Raw genomic sequence first — 17,149 nt, 5'->3', positions numbered from 1 at the left:
AATACTATTTAAAAAGACTGAAGAAATCCAATATGCATGGAGGGAAAATCACTAAAAAGAAAACACTAAAACTTTTTATTTGATTATTTGTAGATCAATAGAGATGGAATATGTTTAAAAAAATAAAAACTATAAAGATCTGTTTCATTGGATCTGCTAGAGCAAAGCATCCTTGGAATGCCACCAGTCCCTGACGCTATACCACAGGTGACCTCACAAGACTCTGCAACATCCCTCTGGGGAGAAAGGGCTATTGCCCAGCTAGGAGAAATAAGATTCCTGCTTTTGGCAATGCCTCAGTCTTGCCACAGCAGTGATGAGTAATGTAGTCAATCCAGTGTAATGATTATGTGAAGACTTTCTAATCCAATGAAATAACATGGCTTGATCAGACTCTATACTGCTCAAAAGAGTTCTACAGTTTATGATGTCAGAACGTCTATAAACACAAATAGGTAGTATATAGTACCAATAGTTGCCTAGATTCTGATTGTAGTTGCTTCCCAGATACATCCATTCCCAACTATATGTCTTCTGGAGCAAGAAACTAAACCATGCTAGGCTTTGAATACGAAACTCCCTACTAGCTGAAAATGAAGCCCTTCCCTGCCAGTCAACAAATGTAGACATTGACTGGCAAAGGAAGATCACACAGCTTTCAGGGCCTGGAAAGCAGCAATAACATTCCTGATGCTAAACAAGACCTGGTTAGTCCTATTGTGGTGACAACATGACCAATTTCATTCTCTTTCTGATCAGCTTTGGAAATGAACATCAGTTATTCATACTGGAAGGAAAAGGTTGTGCTAAAGACTTAATTTGTATGATGGATCAGACCTCAGTCAAACATCCGCTAGTCAGATGTACAGTTTGAGAGTTTTTTCCCCCAGCTTTCTGCTGCCCAGAAGGAAGTAGAATATTAGGTTTTCTCATGGGGTTTTAGTTACTCAAAACAATTTTAAGAATTTGGGCCAATTGAGTTTTTTTACTGAAATTTAAGATGATTGCAAACTGAAATTTCTGTCTCACAGAAAACAAATAAATTGTTCTCCTGAACCCAGACCTTTTGTGGAGTTCTGGTGAAATTTCTGTCTCTGAAAAAAACCTTGACATTTGATACTGTCTTTGCTTCTGTATTGAAACAGATAAAGATTTGTGGGAGTGAAATGACAGACTGACAGTTGAAATTCACCCCAGCTCTGGTATCTATAGGTTTGACTATATAAGCAATAAATTTCATTTTCCAGTAACAGTCACTGTATGTCTAAACACCCTCCTCTAAACTTCTGGGTCAGGGATTTGCCTGAGATGTTATCCCTAATTTGTCTGCAAATCAACTTCCACAACAGTTTACTCAAGGTCCATGATGATGAAGTACAGGGCCGTTTGTCTCCAGATTTTTTTGCAAAGCCCTTCCGTGGGCCTCAAGGAGTGTGAAGAGCCAATATAAGGCTACCAAGTAATATTAACTTTAAGGAAATAATCACTCTTGTAAGCTGAAGTGCAGCAAAGCCCTGAAGTGCCCCTGCACATCAGAATTTCAAGATCAGGAAAAAAAAAAAAAATCAGTGCTCAAAAGAATATAAACTTTCAAATGACCCTTCACTGAGGAAGAATGGGAACCTGCTGTACTTGGGTTCTGTTGTCTCATTTCCTTCTTCAAAGTTGGTTGCCAAAATAGCATAACCAAAAGCATATTGGATGTTGAATCATGTTTGATTCAGCAAAGATTACATCTACTGAACTAATTGCATCACTTTACTATGTAGCTTATACATTTCCCCATCTACAGAAAATGCTTTGTGCTCCACAGGAGAACGCATTTTTTTTGCTTTCTTACTGCATTTCATGTAATGTGTCTGAGAGCATTTTCTGTGGTCTTCTTAACAGGATTGTATGGATGTTGCATGCTATGTTCAACCATGTGTTTTCTTACTCCTTTTATAACCATTTTTATACAAATAGTATTGAATGCTGATTTAAAAAATCATCCACCAAAACATACTTCTTGTTTTAAAACCAGAGGTAAATTATATTGTCTTACTAGAACACTTCTGTGTAGAAGAGGGATCAGAACGGAACCTTATTTTCTAAGTAGCAAATAAAAGAAATCATCTAAGAATTCAGACCCCTGACCACCTCCGAAGGGGAAAGCTAATGGAAACAGTACCTCACTGGAGACATTACTGCATATCATCACCTAACAGTGACCTCAAGGGAAATAAAACTGAAGAGAAATGGAGCTGTGCATGAGGGAGGTGGAACTGTTCTCATTTCCACAGCAGGGCAGTCTAATTGGATATACAACACAGTAAAATGAATAAATACCAGAAGAAAAATATTTTCAAGCTTTCTAAAGGAATGACATGCAGATTGAGAGAAAGGCAAAGTCCTGCATTTACAGTCATTTTTGATAAACATAGGATACATCATGACTTAGAATAAGAAAATTTAGAGCTCATCAATTCAAGGGGCTGCACATTCAGCAGAGCATTATGCCTTGCAAGGAACAGGCCATGGACAGCTGAGCATCCAAAATTAATTGAAAAATTCCTTCAAAGACCCACATTTTGCAGAGGTACAAACATTTCAGATACCTTTTTTCTTTTTTCCAAAGTGGTTGGTCACTCTAATTCACAATTGTCCTAGGCATGAAGATCCTGCAGCTATATAGTACTGCTGGCACTCAAACTGCTCTGTTATGTAGACAGATGCTCAGTTGTGGAGCTGGTACCTGTACACAAGCTGTCCCATAGCCTCTGCCACCGAAGCCAGCTCTTGCCAGTACACTGACAGTGCTGGTCAGCTGTTGAAAGTGGGACAGTAGGAAGAGGAGAAAAAAAAAGGTAACATGGCTCAGGAAATATTAGGAAGCTTATGATTGTCATCCTAGTGCTGGGGGAGGATTGATGAGAGGCTGAGGAGCTGGAGGTAAGATGAGAAGAGGCATAGGGCTTGTACGAAGTCAGTGCTAGCATTGCTATTGGAAGCCCTGGTCACAGCTGTCACGCAGAGCTCCAGCTGCTGTCCCTGCCAGAAGTGAGGGCTGCTGCAGCAAGCAGTACCCAAAGGAAGATCTGTTTGGAAACCCTGCTTCATGTAATATGTATTTCCATTTGATGTTTCCAGGATGCATTCAGGACAAAGCTTTTTCACTGAAAAAGCACCAAAATGTAATAATGAAAAGCAAGTGCTCTTTGACAGGTTTGCAGTACAAGCTTTAAAGGCTGTGAGTACTAGAGACTCTTCCCATGGAATATAAATGCAATCCTTATTTCTCACTCTGGGGGAGTCCTGGGCCACAGGTGGCAAAGTGGCAGGATGGACCCCTGCCTGCGTGTGATGGCGGAATGGACGTGCTCCTGTAGCACTGCCTGCAGCCCTGTTTGTAGTCCCATAAGGAGAGATTGCAGAGCTGCTGGGTCAGCCGTGTTTTTCCCCTCAACTTTTTTTTCCTGCACTCTGCCAGTGCAGGCACAGAGAACACTGTGAGCTTCATTTGCCTGCAGCATTGAGATGCTCTGACTGTGCATGTGTTTTTTACAAGAAATCCTGCCTCTCAGCCTCCACAGCAAACTGGGCTAGCTGTGCTTCCAGAGAGGTCAGTGCAGGCAGATAGGCAGTACGTGGACTTGCCTCCATTGATCAGTCAGAACAAGTTTCTAGAAGAGCAGACTTATGACATTAGATCCACCTATGAGCTAAATCTTTGCCTCTTATGTCATCTCAAAATAGGCATAAAATGCTTCCTTTTCTCACACTGAGACTGTAAATACTCAGTAAGATGCTACAGAGAAGATGGCACGGAACTGTCAAGTTTGTTCACCTATTAAGCTCGTATCTCACAACTGGACAAATCCTTGCCTTCTGGCAACATGCAGGGCATGCAGAACCTGAAGATGGCATGCCTATGTGGTGGCAGATCGAGCACAGCAAGTATTGTATGTAGATGGCAAAATGGTTTTCCTCCTTAGTCCTGTGTTAAGTGCTCACCAAATGAGTTTGACTCCACAGACTCAAGGACAGCCAACTCAGGTTGCTTCCCTCAATATTAATAGGTAAACAAGTTACTCACCAGGGTTCTTTTTCAGTTAATGTTATTCAGAGACAGTAAAATGCTGTAGAGTGTTCATTCTGGTTCCAGTAGTGGAAATGGAGTATGTATAATTACCAGTGTGGGAAGCAGCCTTACTTATGCCAGTGAAGGATATTATCTCATTATATTAGCTTAGCAGTCTTCTTTCCCTGGAATTTGAAATAAGTAAAGCACATAAAGGAATGATGAAGCAACTCATTGTAAGGGACATTATTTTAAAAACTGCACAGTAGTCAAAATCCATTAATGGACTATTTTACATCATTAAACTACTTCCAAGAAAGTATCTAGGCTTTTTCAGCATAAACATTTCTACATTAAAAACGTAACTTGAACCTGACTCTATGATTAGCTATTTTTTTGAATGAGTATAATATGTGCTTTCATTTATGACAGGGAAAAGATGAGTGAGATTTTTAACTTCATTATGTCTATCATCCAAAGTAATTTAGAAGACAGTCCTGCTACATGGAGACTCTTCTGCAGTAGAATGCTAATAATGAGTAATGTCTGGGGAAACAGAAAATAGAGCTACTAGCAAGGACTTGTTTTAGCACATGTTTTAGGACTTTTATTTGAATGGAAAGTGCTGTTCTAATTCAAAGGTAAAATGCTTCTGGACCTTTGGAAACTTCTTCAGTGCATTTTTTAGGTTACAATACAAATAAGCTTTGTTTTTTGTTTTATAACTCTTGATCCTTCAACTCAACTGAACCTCAAACTGAGCTTTGTTCTTTCCTTTGTGCTCATCAACTCCAGAAAGGCTCTGCAATGCTGAGTCCATCTTTTGTTACATCTATGAAACATTTTGGTCAGCACTCCATTGCACGCAGAACTGTGCTACCCATTCCCTAGAAATATGGGAGCCAAAGAATCCTGCTCAATGGATCACTAACACATCCAAAGAAAAGAGACATTGCTGCCAGTGGCAACAGAGGAAGATGTAGCCGTCAGCTGATTATAGTAAGAGCAGCTTGTTTAGAAGCAGCACTATTCTTCATATAGCTGCAAGAGCAGGCAAAAAGTCCCTTTCCAACTGCATACTTTCTTTGACAGGTTACAAGTCTTTGTGGGAGAAGGAAAAGGTGGAAGATTTTTATGTACTTTGCTTCACCTTCCTTGGCAAGAAAAACATCCTGGCAGATCCAATAATGTGCAGCTCAGATCAACAGTTTGGCAGAGTGAATGTCAGTGAGTAAAAACACCACTATTTGAGCAAGGATATGGGCTGTATGCAATAACAGGAAAGCAGACACTCATTGAGCCCAGTATTAATTCAGTATTGCAAACAGTTGTAATTCACTGTCCCACATCTCCATTGCTTGTATAAAATAGAGGGACTCTCCTTCCATAGCTGTGTATGGCAATCCAGGTACCAACATCTACTGGTTTTATGGTGCTCTTTGAAAGATACAGCATTGCAGGGTAGTCCAGACGATGAAGACTGATCTGGCCTCCAGGATGTCTCACCCATCACCTCTAAGGTGATGAAAGAGTAGTCAAATTCTTTCTGTGGCAGAGCTTCCCTCCCATGTGTGCCATGCATACATCCCACTGTACAATGAACATTTTAGACCCTATTTACAGGAAACTCAAAAGAGTGGTACCTAAAAACGGAGCTAACTGAAATTGGTAACTGAACCGAACCCTTTCCTGGCAAGAGGAATGCACCTGTTACATCAGTGCCCTGGGCCATATATATGTCAGTAGCTGGTTAACAAAACCCAAGCCTGGAAACAATGCTGCAGAGAGTACAGCTTTGTTAATGGGTTTGGTTGCAGGACCAATAAAGTTCATTGTTGAGTTTTCCTACAAATGGCTTCCTTTGTACTGAAGCTTTTTACATCAGCTTTTAACTAGACCTACCAGTTGTACTAGCCAGACGGAGGGCATGATCTTCCCAGAGACTCTGGTTCCCAAGAAGTGAAAAGGAGACTTCTGAAACATCCTTAGAGTTGCCCTTGGGCTTCTGAAATGGTCCTCTTTGCCTAGGAAACCTGTGTCATCTCTCCCAGGAAAGGAGCAGAAGAAAATCAAGACAGACTGAATTACAGGTTTGTTGGGAGTGGGGTCTTTTGTTTGGTTTTGGGGGATTTTTTTACAACTCGGGGTAAATGTTGATTTTAAGGCTCATGCAAGAAATAAAAAAATCTATCTACCCCTCACAGTAAGCAGTTGGGTCAGTCTTGTCCCACCAGCCCAGCTCACTAACTCAGCTCTGCCTGAGGACTTTAGCCCCCAAGGGAACAGCAGATTCACTCCACACAACCAGGCTGTCCCTGCAGAGGGGAAACTGAGCTCAGCCCTCATGGCTGCCGAGGGGGCAGGAAGCCGATGAGGAAGAGGCAGAGTCACTCCCAACAGGCAGTTTTGGAGCAAGAATCTTTTGTGTGTGACTGTGACCTGTCAAGAGCACAATCTGAAACTTTTTGACTGTGTTGCTCAAAAACAAACACTTGGAACAAACACAAATTATTAAACAGCTCCTCTTGATCCTTAAACAGGCAAATTGCAGATACTTTCCCATAAAGGAGGAAGAATCTTGCTCAGAGGCCAAGCTCTGTCTACAGGAGGGTGCTGAGGAGAAGCTGTAGCAACATTAAAATAAGCTAATCCTTCCCTCTAGATCTGGAGCTATGCACACTGAAGAGGGATTAATATCTACATCATTACACTGGTCTCCTATGAGGACGATTGAGTAAAATGCCATTCTGTTTCCTCATTTGTTCGTTTTTGTCTTGGTCGGGGAGAAATTTCAACAGCAGCAACAGGTCGGCAGGGCAGTGACAGCTCCGGTCGGCGCGGCGCGGGCCCGGCGCTGCGCTTCCCCCGGCGACCGGCGGAGGCTGCTGTGGGTCGCCCCCGCCCCGGGGCCGCGTCCCGGCCCGCCACGTCTGGAGCTGGAGCCGCGGAAGCGCAAAGGCAGCGTCCCCCCTTGCAGCCACTGCCCTTGCCGTGGGAAAACAAAACAAAACAAAACAAAACAAAACAAAACAAAACAAAACAACAACAATCAAAAAAACAAACAAAGAAGCAAACAGAAAACGCCCCAAACAGTTAAGGGCACACGGGGCAACTGACAACCGCTTTCTGAATTAAGGGCCCTGGGAGCCTGACCAAGTCACAGACCAGGGAGTAGAGGGAAGGTTAAAAAATATTTTGAGGACCGAAGCGCTCAGTCATTCCAAAATCAGTGACAACAGTGCAGTTGCGGACAGATCTGCCTGAGGCAGTGCAGTTTGCGCGGGTTCCCAGCCTGCCGTGGGCATGCCGGTGGATGTGCCGGCTTTCGTCTGGGTGGCCCTGTCCGGTACCTTGACGCAATGAGGAAGGGTCGGGCTCCTCGTAGCCCTCCTGTAACTTGCCCTCGAGTTTTGCTGTGAAAACAAAAGCAAAGCAAACAATTCCCTTCCCCCCAGCCCTAAAATAAAGCTCGGACACCACCCGGGCTGATCGAGAGGGCCCCATTGTCGTTTTTAAATGAGATATCTTTGCAACCGCTCGCCCCTCCCCGAGCCAGCGGGGAGCCACCCGTATCCCTGGAAGCGAGAGGTAGCCTGGAACAAAAGGCAAACTCCGAATTGACATTGAAAATAAAGGGAGCTTTGGTTACCCCCAGGGAAAGGTCGAGGGGGAAAGGTCGCCTTCCCGCCAGTGCACGTACTCTCGGTGGACGCGGGTGAGCGGGCTCGGCCGCCACCTCCGCGCAGCCCCGAGGGCTCAGGAGGGCGCGGAGCCTCCACAGCACGCCCTGGGCGGCTGACAGCTCCTCCGAGCCCTCGACCGGGTAGCCTACACAGATAGACTAGTCCCAGGGGGTAGCTGGCAACATGTCCTGTCCCTGCCCGCCGCTGCCAGCCCCTCGGAACCCAGCCTCCAAAACGGGCTGCGGTAAATGGAGTCCCTGTAGCCAGCTGACAGTTTGCCCCTCCGCTCTGCGCCCACCGACACACGCGTGTCCGTGGGCCCTGCGTCCAATCCCACCCGGGAGTCGCGCGTCCCTTTCCCCGGCGCCGCTGAGGACGCGGCGCTGGCGACCTGGGCCCCGGCGGAGCCCTCGGGGAGGCCGAGGGAAAGGGAGGAGAGGGCGGCGAGGTGACTCGCTTTAAAAGCTGAGCTCCTTTGGAAACACTTAGAGACGACAGCGTTGAGGACTATGAATGTATGTGTAAATACTCACTCCTGCATACCCGCTGCAGGAGGTGTCACCCCACACGTGTTTGTGTGTGTGAATGTGGTGTGTAGGCATGTCGGGAATACATTTAAACGCACCTAACTCCTAACCTTATCTAACTCAACATACTAATGACTGTATCTAAAACCAGATAAAGAGATCGATCCCGGCAGCATTCTCTTTGTTAATATGCACCGATAACAAGTATTTGCGTATGCATTTGTATCTATGTAACCCATGCCTATATTTTTAACTTCCTCTATGAAACAACTTTCTGCAAAAGGTCACTTTCCAGACATCTTCCTCAGAAACCCCTTCTGGTTTGGGTGTATCCAGGATGTTTCGGGACAACGATAAGTCTCGTATGTGTGTACGGACAGTGTCGCGGCAGTAACAGGCTACTGACATTAAGCAAGCCAGATGCGGAGGGCATCTGCGAATAACGGTGCCAGGATTGGGGGGAAGGGGGTGTCAGACAACGAGAGTGCTGCTGCCATCCACCCAAGGCTATCAGGGTACTCCTGCCTACTAACAGCCCTTTCCCCTGGGTCTCCAGGCGGGGCAGCCGCGGACGGGCACTGAGTGGCCGCCGGGACGAGGCGTGCCCCGAAGCCTCGCCGCCCCCGCCCTGGCACAGCAGCCCTCCGCCCGCCGCGGCGGCTCCGGGAGCCCTGCCCTGGCACCCCGTACCTGGCCCCACCCTGGTCCTCTTGGCCAGGAGCGGCCCGGCAAAGGAAAAGACGAGGGGGTGCCGAATGATTAGGGCAGGAAGGCTCAGCCGTCCACCGGGAAGCGGGGAAGGAGGGAAAAGAGCTGCGAAGAGGCAGCGCTGCCCTCACACGGAGCCTTGCGAGCGGGGCCGCCGGGGACTGGTGGTGAGGTGCCCCTCAGGAACCCCAGATGCGAGATGCTCCACGCCCTGAGCAGCTGGAGGAGCAACTGTGCGTGCGCTGCGGATGGGTGAGGATTTTCACTTTAGCCTGTAGTGGTTTGGCTCTTTTTCTTAAGATTCCCACGCCAGGAGAAGAGATTTCGAAGGGTGTATTGTGGGGTTTCTCCCTCTTGAACGACATAACCAGGGCAGGGGGGCTTTCCCACAGCGGGAAACTGTCCCCATGAGCCACAGCAAGAGTTTCCCCCGCACACATCGCGAGTACTCTGTGCCTTGGGAGCGCTCGCAGGGAGCGCGCCTGGGCAGGACTCCTGCCTTACACGCCCAAGCATGTGCTGTCCAGGCAGGGAGCGGCTCCCGGCGCCCTGCCCGCAGTGACAGCCACACAGATCCGCCCTACTTGGTCACGGCGGAAACCGCCGCTACGCTCCCTCCCTCCCAGCTGGGCACATCTTCCACTTTGGGGAAGGGGGGAGGTTGATAGGGGGACAGGAGGTGTGTTACGCTGCCATGCACAGAAAAGCAATGCTGGGGTTTCTAGGAGCTGGCCCTGGTGGAATGGGGAGAGTTGCAACAAGCCCCCTCGGTCATGCCCCTTTTCCAGGCCCGGGGCTTTGGGAGTGTAATTTAAATATCTTTGTGGATGAGTTAGAGTTGTGCTAATGACCAGGAGAGAGGAAAGAGTTCTGTCCTAGCTCTGGTCTTACGTACTTTAACAGAGTTCTCTAGAAACGGCGGGCCCGGGCGCAAAGCCCGCCGAGCTCTGCTCACCGCGGCAAGGCAGGATGCACGGCTGAGGGCAAGGCTGCAGGCAGGGCTGACCTGGGAGCGGGAGTGGCCGGGCTGAGTAGAGATTGCTTCGTGTGCTGACGCAGCCAGACATGCACCCGTGAACTGGCCCACAGGGAGCCCTTTATGCCTTTGTATCAAGAGGTTGCGCCTAGAAACTATCTCCCTTGTTGAGAAAGAATTTGCCTGCGGGTTGCGTGGGACTCTTCCTCTCTCCCCTCACAGTCCAGGTACCCTGGGGATGTTAGGTAGCCCAGCCGGCCGCTAACATTTAAGTACATACTTAAGCGCTGCGCTGGATCGGGGACACGCTCCTGCGTGGGCTCCGCTCCGGGAGGAACGGCGCAGAGCCACCGCGGGAGCTGCAAGTGCCTGAAGGAGGGGAACAGCAGTTTGGGGCAAGGAGCCGAGTTGGGCACCAGCCCAGGCAGAAATGCCCCCCGCCGCGTCTCCTGGCCAGCTAAATGGGTGGCAAGGCAAAGCTGTAGCCCTGCAGCGGCTCGGGCGGGCCGAACACATTTGATTCCCCTTGGGAAGGCACAGCAGCTCGTATAAAAACGACATTGTTGTCTTTGGAGAGCCCTGTGCGCACTTTCAAAAGCTGATCCTTGAGTTCCCAGCCCTCGCAATCCAGTTGATGAGGAAACGAGCTGCGGTCTTGGTGGCACCGTTTCCATTGGGATTGGCACCATTTGATTGACAAAGTCTCCCATTCTTCCACCTCTCGAGTGTTATCAAATGGATTGTGTGGGGTCAGAAGCTATTGAAGGAACGTCCGTATAGCCGCATTCTGCAAACACGGGGTGAAGACCGTGCCTTTCTCATGAAAATGCTTCCACCAGGCAAAACGCATCTCATCTTCTCTGCTCTACTCCTTAGCATTTCGTTTTAACTCGAGCATTTTACTAAGCAGCATCACCAGGTAAACGAACACATCACTAGAGGCAGCCTAGGCAGGACGCTGTCGGGGCGGCCATTCTCCCCGAGGGTGCGGGGAGCCACAGCTCCGGCAGCCGAAACTTGGGTGGAGGGTTTGAAATAAAAGGGTGAGCGGACGGGACAGGGCAGCAGCACAGAAGCTCTCTTGCCACTTGTCCGCGGTTTGATTCGCCCTGTTATAGTTACTTTGGGATGGGAAAGGAGGAGCTGAGGCTGAGCTGCTTCCTTTTCGCTAGGTAGATCCAGCGGGGCTAGAAACTGCTGTCCGGACCTTACGGGATGTAGCTGTGCTTGAGTGCGTGTCGATCTATTTTATAAATCAACGGTCAGACCTACGAAGAGAGTTTCATCTCTCTCCACAGCGAAGAGGGGAGGAAGAGCTCTCGCCTTGACTTTACGAGACCCCTGCGCAGAGTCAAGGCTGGGCTCTTTCAGGTCAATTTAACGGACCGATGTTTCGGCGGCGATTTAACCTGCCCTCGTTCTAGCGGGAGGGCAACTGAGCTCGACTGGCTGCAGGCGGCGGTGAAAGGGGTCTTGCCGGCGGCGCCCCGGGAAGGCGCAGGGCGGGCGGCGGGGCGGCTCGTATCCCCCGCATGCCGCTCCGCGCTCCCCGCCGCCGGAACCGGCGCGCTGAGGCCTTCCCAGCTGCCCCACCTCGCACTCCCTGCAGAGAAAGAGTCGCTGCTTCTGCCCCACAAATGGCGCGGTCACTGGCTGTCGTTCGTCTCTGATTCGAGCCGACTGCAACCTCGTTCGGTGGGTCCTGTGGTATTTAGTTCTATTTTTTACCATCCACCCACTCCTTTTTAAGGCTAATAAAACAGGCACGGAGCTGATGTGCCTGGGAGATCCGGAGGAGGGGTGAGTGTTGGAAACAAACCAGCAAGGCAAGGTCGAGTGTCTCTCGCTGAAGGAACAAAATCGAAGACCATGCTGAAAAACACGCGCAGAAAGGGAAAGGGGGGGGGGGGGGGGGGAAGAGGGAGAAGAGGGAGAGAGGGCGGGAAAATGTTCCAAGGATCTGGCAAGACAAAATATATATAAATATATATTTGGAGAGAAAAGAAGAAAATACAGCTGCCTTTCTAGCCCTAAGTCGCCCTTCCCTGCCTTGGGTGACCCATCAGACAAGGGATTCAGCCTCGAGGGAGATGGTGCTGAAAGAGGCAGCTGAGATGATGTAGGAGAACTGGAGGCCTGATTGAAGGAAAGTTCCCCCGATTATATTTGTGTGGAAAGGCTCACCTCTTGCAGAGCTCTAAAGTGTAATCAAGGCTGAGGCTTACACTTGAAGGATGTTAACTCTCATACGGGAACCTACTTTCTCTTAAACGGTTTCTTGCCTAGTGAATGACAGCCTTCCAATTGAAACAAAATGATCCTTATGTACTAATATCAAGCACAGTCACAAAGCGACCGGCTATTTATGCTGCCACTTTAGACAAAGATATTTAGTTATTCCTGGGTAGCAAGTGCACTTTTGCATTTTTAAGAATGAACCAACCGCGCACAAACATATTTACAAGTGCAATTACTAAATAGTTACTTGACACTTCAAAGTCACTGGGTTAACTGTACCTTAGCTGTTATTTCCTTAATGTTCAGGTAATCACTGTGTTAATTTGGGTTGGCCAGGGCCGTAGGCCGGGGTTTGAAACTCTCAGGGGTGATTTCTCTCCTCTGCCCGGGAACACCCCGAAATAGAAGCTTTGGAGACACCAGACAACTTGGAAGATTTCTTCAAAGACCCAAGTGACATTAGCTGCTGTCTGCATGTATGTGTGTGTGGCTGTGAATGGGTTTTGTGGCTTTTGTTTTCACACTGGATCTGAGAACAGATCCGAAAGCGCCAGAATTTGCAGTTTATTCGAAACTGCAGGGAATTCATTGGCGAGGTGCTGTAGCAGATGACCTGAGAGGTCTTCTCCATCCAGCTCTCGTGCTGTATAAATAACCTTAGAAAGCAGTTTCAGGTTCAGATGGACCATGAGAGTCTGTGATGGTCTTCACCTTTGAGAATAACGAGCGACGTTTTGCATTAACCTATTTTTCAACAGTCTGTCGCCCCAGGCAATTAAAATACTGCTTGGTTTTTCAAACCTGCATCTTCTACCTCTCCCTGCAGTTAAAAAAAAAAACAAAACAAAACAAAAAAAAACCACAACAAAAACCAAAATAACAAAACCCATACAACTTAAAAAAAACAAAAACAGAACCAAAACCAACTTAAAACCTAGATGAACGGAACTGACGGGTTTAGAGAGAGGAAGGATCCTCTCACTGTGGATCTCGCCCTGAGTTCTTATCAGACTTAGAGAAGGTTCCCGAGGTGTCAAATCCCAAACGGGGTTCAGCCACCGGCTGGCCGGAACACCTGGCGAGCCGGTGCGGCGGGTGCGGAGAGGTGGGAGCGGCGGCCGAGACGGAACGCCTGCCCACCGGAGAGCTGCCCTCCCGGCGGCAGAGCATCCGCCGGACCGATAGCCGCGGGGGGAGAGGGGGACTCGGTCCTTTAGCGCACCGACATTCAGCCCGGTCTCCCCAGCTCTCACAAAGGCTGGGCTGACAGCCTTTGCCACCCGGGAGCTGATTTTAAATCCTTTCACCCCGTCAAATGGGAGTCTTTTCGCTTTGCTTTCCATTTCCCGTTCACAATATTGCCACCCCCGAGAAAAAGAAAATGAGTTGTGCTCACGGGGTCTCTCTCTCTCTCTCTTTCCCTCTTTCTCTCGCTCTCTCTGTCTCTTTTTTAAGACATTTTAAAAAAAAATCCTGACAAGTAAAACTTAAAGGTGTTTACCTTGTCATCAGCATGTAAGCTAATTATCTTGGGCAAGATGTAGGCTTCTATTGTCTTGTTGCTTTAGTGCCTATGCCCCGCCTCTGGTGGCAGCCTAAAACCTGGCGTCTGGCTAAAACAAACGAAAGGCAGCCCTGAGCCTCCACTCAATCCAATTAAGGCGGACTTCGTCCACTCGGTTACGTGTACATCCAACAAGATCGGCGTTAAGGCAACACCAGAATATTTGGGAAAAAAAAAAAAAAAAAAAAAAGAAAGATTTGCCTCCCCTTCCTTTTTTTTTTTTTTTTTTTTTCCCCAGCCGCCGAATCATGTCGATGAGCCCAAAGCATACGACTCCTTTCTCAGTGTCTGACATCTTGAGTCCTTTGGAGGAAAGCTACAAGAAAGTGGGCATGGAGGGCAGTAACTTGGGGGCTCCCTTGTCAGCCTACAGACAGTCTCAGGTTTCTCAGCCGGCCATGCAGCAGCACCCCATGGGCCACAACGGAACGGTGACTGCCGCCTACCATATGACAGCGGCAGGGGTCCCCCAGCTCTCCCATGCTACGATGGGGGGCTACTGCAACGGGAACCTGGGCAACATGAGTGAGCTCCCGCCTTACCAGGACACCATGCGGAACAGCGCTTCGGCGACAGGATGGTACGGCACCAACCCGGACCCCCGCTTCTCCTCAAGTAAGTCAGACCGGGTCTGGGTGGCCGGCGGGGGGTGGCCGCACACCTGCCCTGCCGCACCACGGGTAGCTGGCTCCGAGGGCTCCACACCAGGGCAAAAGTCAGACGAAATACTAATCGCGCCCCAACCCCCCGCCCTCCTATTCCTCCTCCTGTCCGAGGATTGTACCCAGTCTCTCCTCCACCGGCTGTTTTCATCTCAGCCTCCCCGGGGCTGTTTTTGCGGGATGAAAAGATAGGAAGCCCCGCGGTGGCGGAGAGCGGGAACCCGGAGGCTCGCCATCCGGGGGGGAACGGGATCCCGGAGGCTCACCGTCCAACGGGGCGGGAGCAGAACGACCCGGGGGCCTGGGAGGGAGACGGCAGTGCCCGTCTGCCTGCGCGCCGCCCGGTGCCGGGCGAGCGAAGGAGGGAAGCCGGAGCCGCGGGAGCCACCGCGTGCCGGGAGACGCGTGGTGGAGCGGGCGCGTCCGCCCTGGCCGATGCCAGCGGAGCCCCTGTCCCCAGCCGCTTCCGCCGTGCTATCGCTTGAGGTACTTGCTTGGGTGTCACCTCCTGGGTAGGGCGAGGGGGCGAGCGGTCGCCTTTATTCACCGGGGCTGGGCCAGACGGGTAGGGGTTCCTGTTGCCCTCCTCTCGTCCTGGGGACGAGGGTCGTTCTTTGAGCGCGGGGCCGCTCCGAGGCACCAGCCGGGCTGGGCTGCCGGGGGGCTGCGGGCTCCCACCGGGGGCGAGTGGCGCTGGAGCGCGGAGCCGCGCTCGGGCCGGGCCGAGCAGCCTAAAACGTGCCGCCTTCTCCCTTGCAGTCTCCCGCTTCATGGCGCCGTCCTCGGGCATGAACATGGGCGGCATGGGCAGCCTCGGCTCCCTGGGAGACGTGAGCAAGAGCATGGCCCCGCTCCAGAGCACACCGCGAAGGAAACGGAGGGTCCTTTTTTCCCAGGCCCAAGTTTACGAGCTGGAGAGACGTTTCAAGCAACAGAAATACCTCTCCGCCCCGGAGAGGGAACATTTAGCCAGTATGATACATCTCACCCCGACTCAGGTCAAAATCTGGTTCCAGAACCACCGCTACAAGATGAAACGCCAGGCCAAAGACAAGGCTGCGCAGCAACAGATGCAACAGGAGAACGGCTCTTGCCAGCAGCAGCAGTCTCCCAGAAGGGTGGCGGTGCCAGTGCTTGTAAAGGATGGCAAGCCCTGCCAAGCAGGCTCCAACACACCCACAGCAGCTATCCAGAGCCATCAGCAGCAGGCAGCTACAACTATTACAGTGGCTACCAATGGCAACAGCCTCGGACAGCATCAGAGCCACCAGACAAACAGTGCGGGCCAGTCTCCAGACATGGGACAGCACTCGGCCAGCCCTTCCACTCTGCAGAGCCAAGTCTCCAGTTTGTCTCACCTAAACTCTTCCACTTCTGACTATGGCACTGCCATGTCTTGCTCCACCTTGCTATACGGTAGGACCTGGTGAAAGGATTAAACAAAGCAAAAGAAAAAAAAATATAAGGAAAAAAAAGAAAAAAAAAAAGCAGTTTTTCCCAGTCACACAAATCTCTGTCCTGTCCAAACTACTGGGTATTTTTCTTTTTATTTCTCTTTTTTCTCCTTTCTGTTTCAAAGACTTCACCCCATCCCTCTGTTTTACCGAGTGGTTCTCTAAGGACCATTGAGATAGACTTTTGTAATTGTTGTTCAGTTTTGTTGTCACTTTTGACGGTTTTGGGTCTTTTTTTTTCCTTTTTTTTTTTCCCCCAAGGTTATTGTATGGGGTGTTTTAAAAAAATCTGACTGATAACTACGGAGCAGTCGCAGAAAGGGGACCATCATTAGACATGGTCCGAAGGCTTGGATTTCAGATGTACACTTTGCCAGCGTCTAGGACTTGCATGTAAATACAGAGATTTGGGGGGATGGGGTGGTTTTCCCCAAAAAAATCGCATTTGCGTCAACCAGACACAGAAGCAGCTTCCCCACCCCCACCCCCCCCGCCCCTCGGTCTCCGCTCCCAGCCCCCAGGGTCAGCGGATGGAGCCGTGGAGTCATCAAAGGCTTGGCTTTTTTTTTTTCCTTCCTTACGTTTGATGTGAAACTGTAGCTGTATAATGCTGTCAAAATCCATAGTTTTTAGTAGCCTGTATATTTTGTTGTAAAAAGAAAAAAAAAAAAAACAAACCTCAGTCAACCAAACCAACCCCCACCTTTTTTTTATGGACACTGATCGCCCCGTCGTAAGTCCTCTGGCAGTTTGTTATTTGCGCACGCCGCCTTCTGTTGTAACTTATGTAGATATTTGGCTTAAATATAGTTCCTAAAAAGCTTCTAATAAATTATACTCATTGCGAATATTCTTTTTTTTTTTTAATTATTTCCCTTTGGTTCCCCCTCCTGACCGTCCTCTCTCTGCATCTCTCTCTTTTTTATTAGTTATTTATTTTTATTGTTTTTTCTTGATGGAAAAGGCTCGTGGGTGCTGCCAAACCCCGACGAGCCTCTATCCCTCCTGGCCTGGGCCCTGCTCCCAGAGGGGAACTGTGTCGGGGAGCTAATGGGGAATGGGATCAACCCCCAGCGTGCAAAACTGACAAGGACACGCGTGGGATTCCCAACCTCTAGAGTGATAGAATCCAAATTAATTCGCACAATTATTGGTGAGGGTGGGAGGCATCTCAGAGACTTCTTGCTAGAGAAAGCAAAGTATTCCGAGAGTAGAAATTCAAATGCCAAAGGCACGGAGGAGAAGGAAAGTAAAAGTCTAACGCCACTAGAAACAGA

The 17,149-nt window shown here is 49.3% G+C and overlaps 1 protein-coding gene across 5 annotated transcripts; it reads left to right on the top strand.

The window, feature by feature from the left end:
• The first annotated feature begins 8,914 nt into the window (after positions 1-8,914).
• On the top strand, positions 8,915-16,720 carry NKX2-1 (NK2 homeobox 1). 5 transcript variants are annotated; one of them, XM_061998791.1, is made up of 4 exons: positions 8,915-9,230; positions 11,127-11,649; positions 13,995-14,371; positions 15,178-16,720. In XM_061998791.1, the coding sequence occupies exons 3-4, from the start codon at positions 14,005-14,007 to the stop codon at positions 15,846-15,848; spliced, it is 1,038 nt and encodes a 345-aa protein (XP_061854775.1). In that variant the 5' UTR covers positions 8,915-9,230; positions 11,127-11,649; positions 13,995-14,004; the 3' UTR covers positions 15,849-16,720. The 5 variants fall into 5 exon arrangements, with proteins under 5 accessions (XP_061854775.1, XP_061854772.1, XP_061854771.1 ...); XM_061998788.1 differs by having other exon boundaries at positions 8,915-10,873; XM_061998792.1 differs by having other exon boundaries at positions 9,208-9,230; positions 11,131-11,649.
• Positions 16,721-17,149: the final 429 nt, after the last annotated feature.

The sequence above is a fragment of the Colius striatus genome, chromosome 6 (assembly GCF_028858725.1).
Source record: "Colius striatus isolate bColStr4 chromosome 6, bColStr4.1.hap1, whole genome shotgun sequence".
NCBI classification, from domain to species: domain Eukaryota; kingdom Metazoa; phylum Chordata; class Aves; order Coliiformes; family Coliidae; genus Colius; species Colius striatus.
The sequence above is the reverse complement of the archived record's forward strand: the minus strand, read 5'-3'. Positions and strand labels throughout refer to the sequence as shown.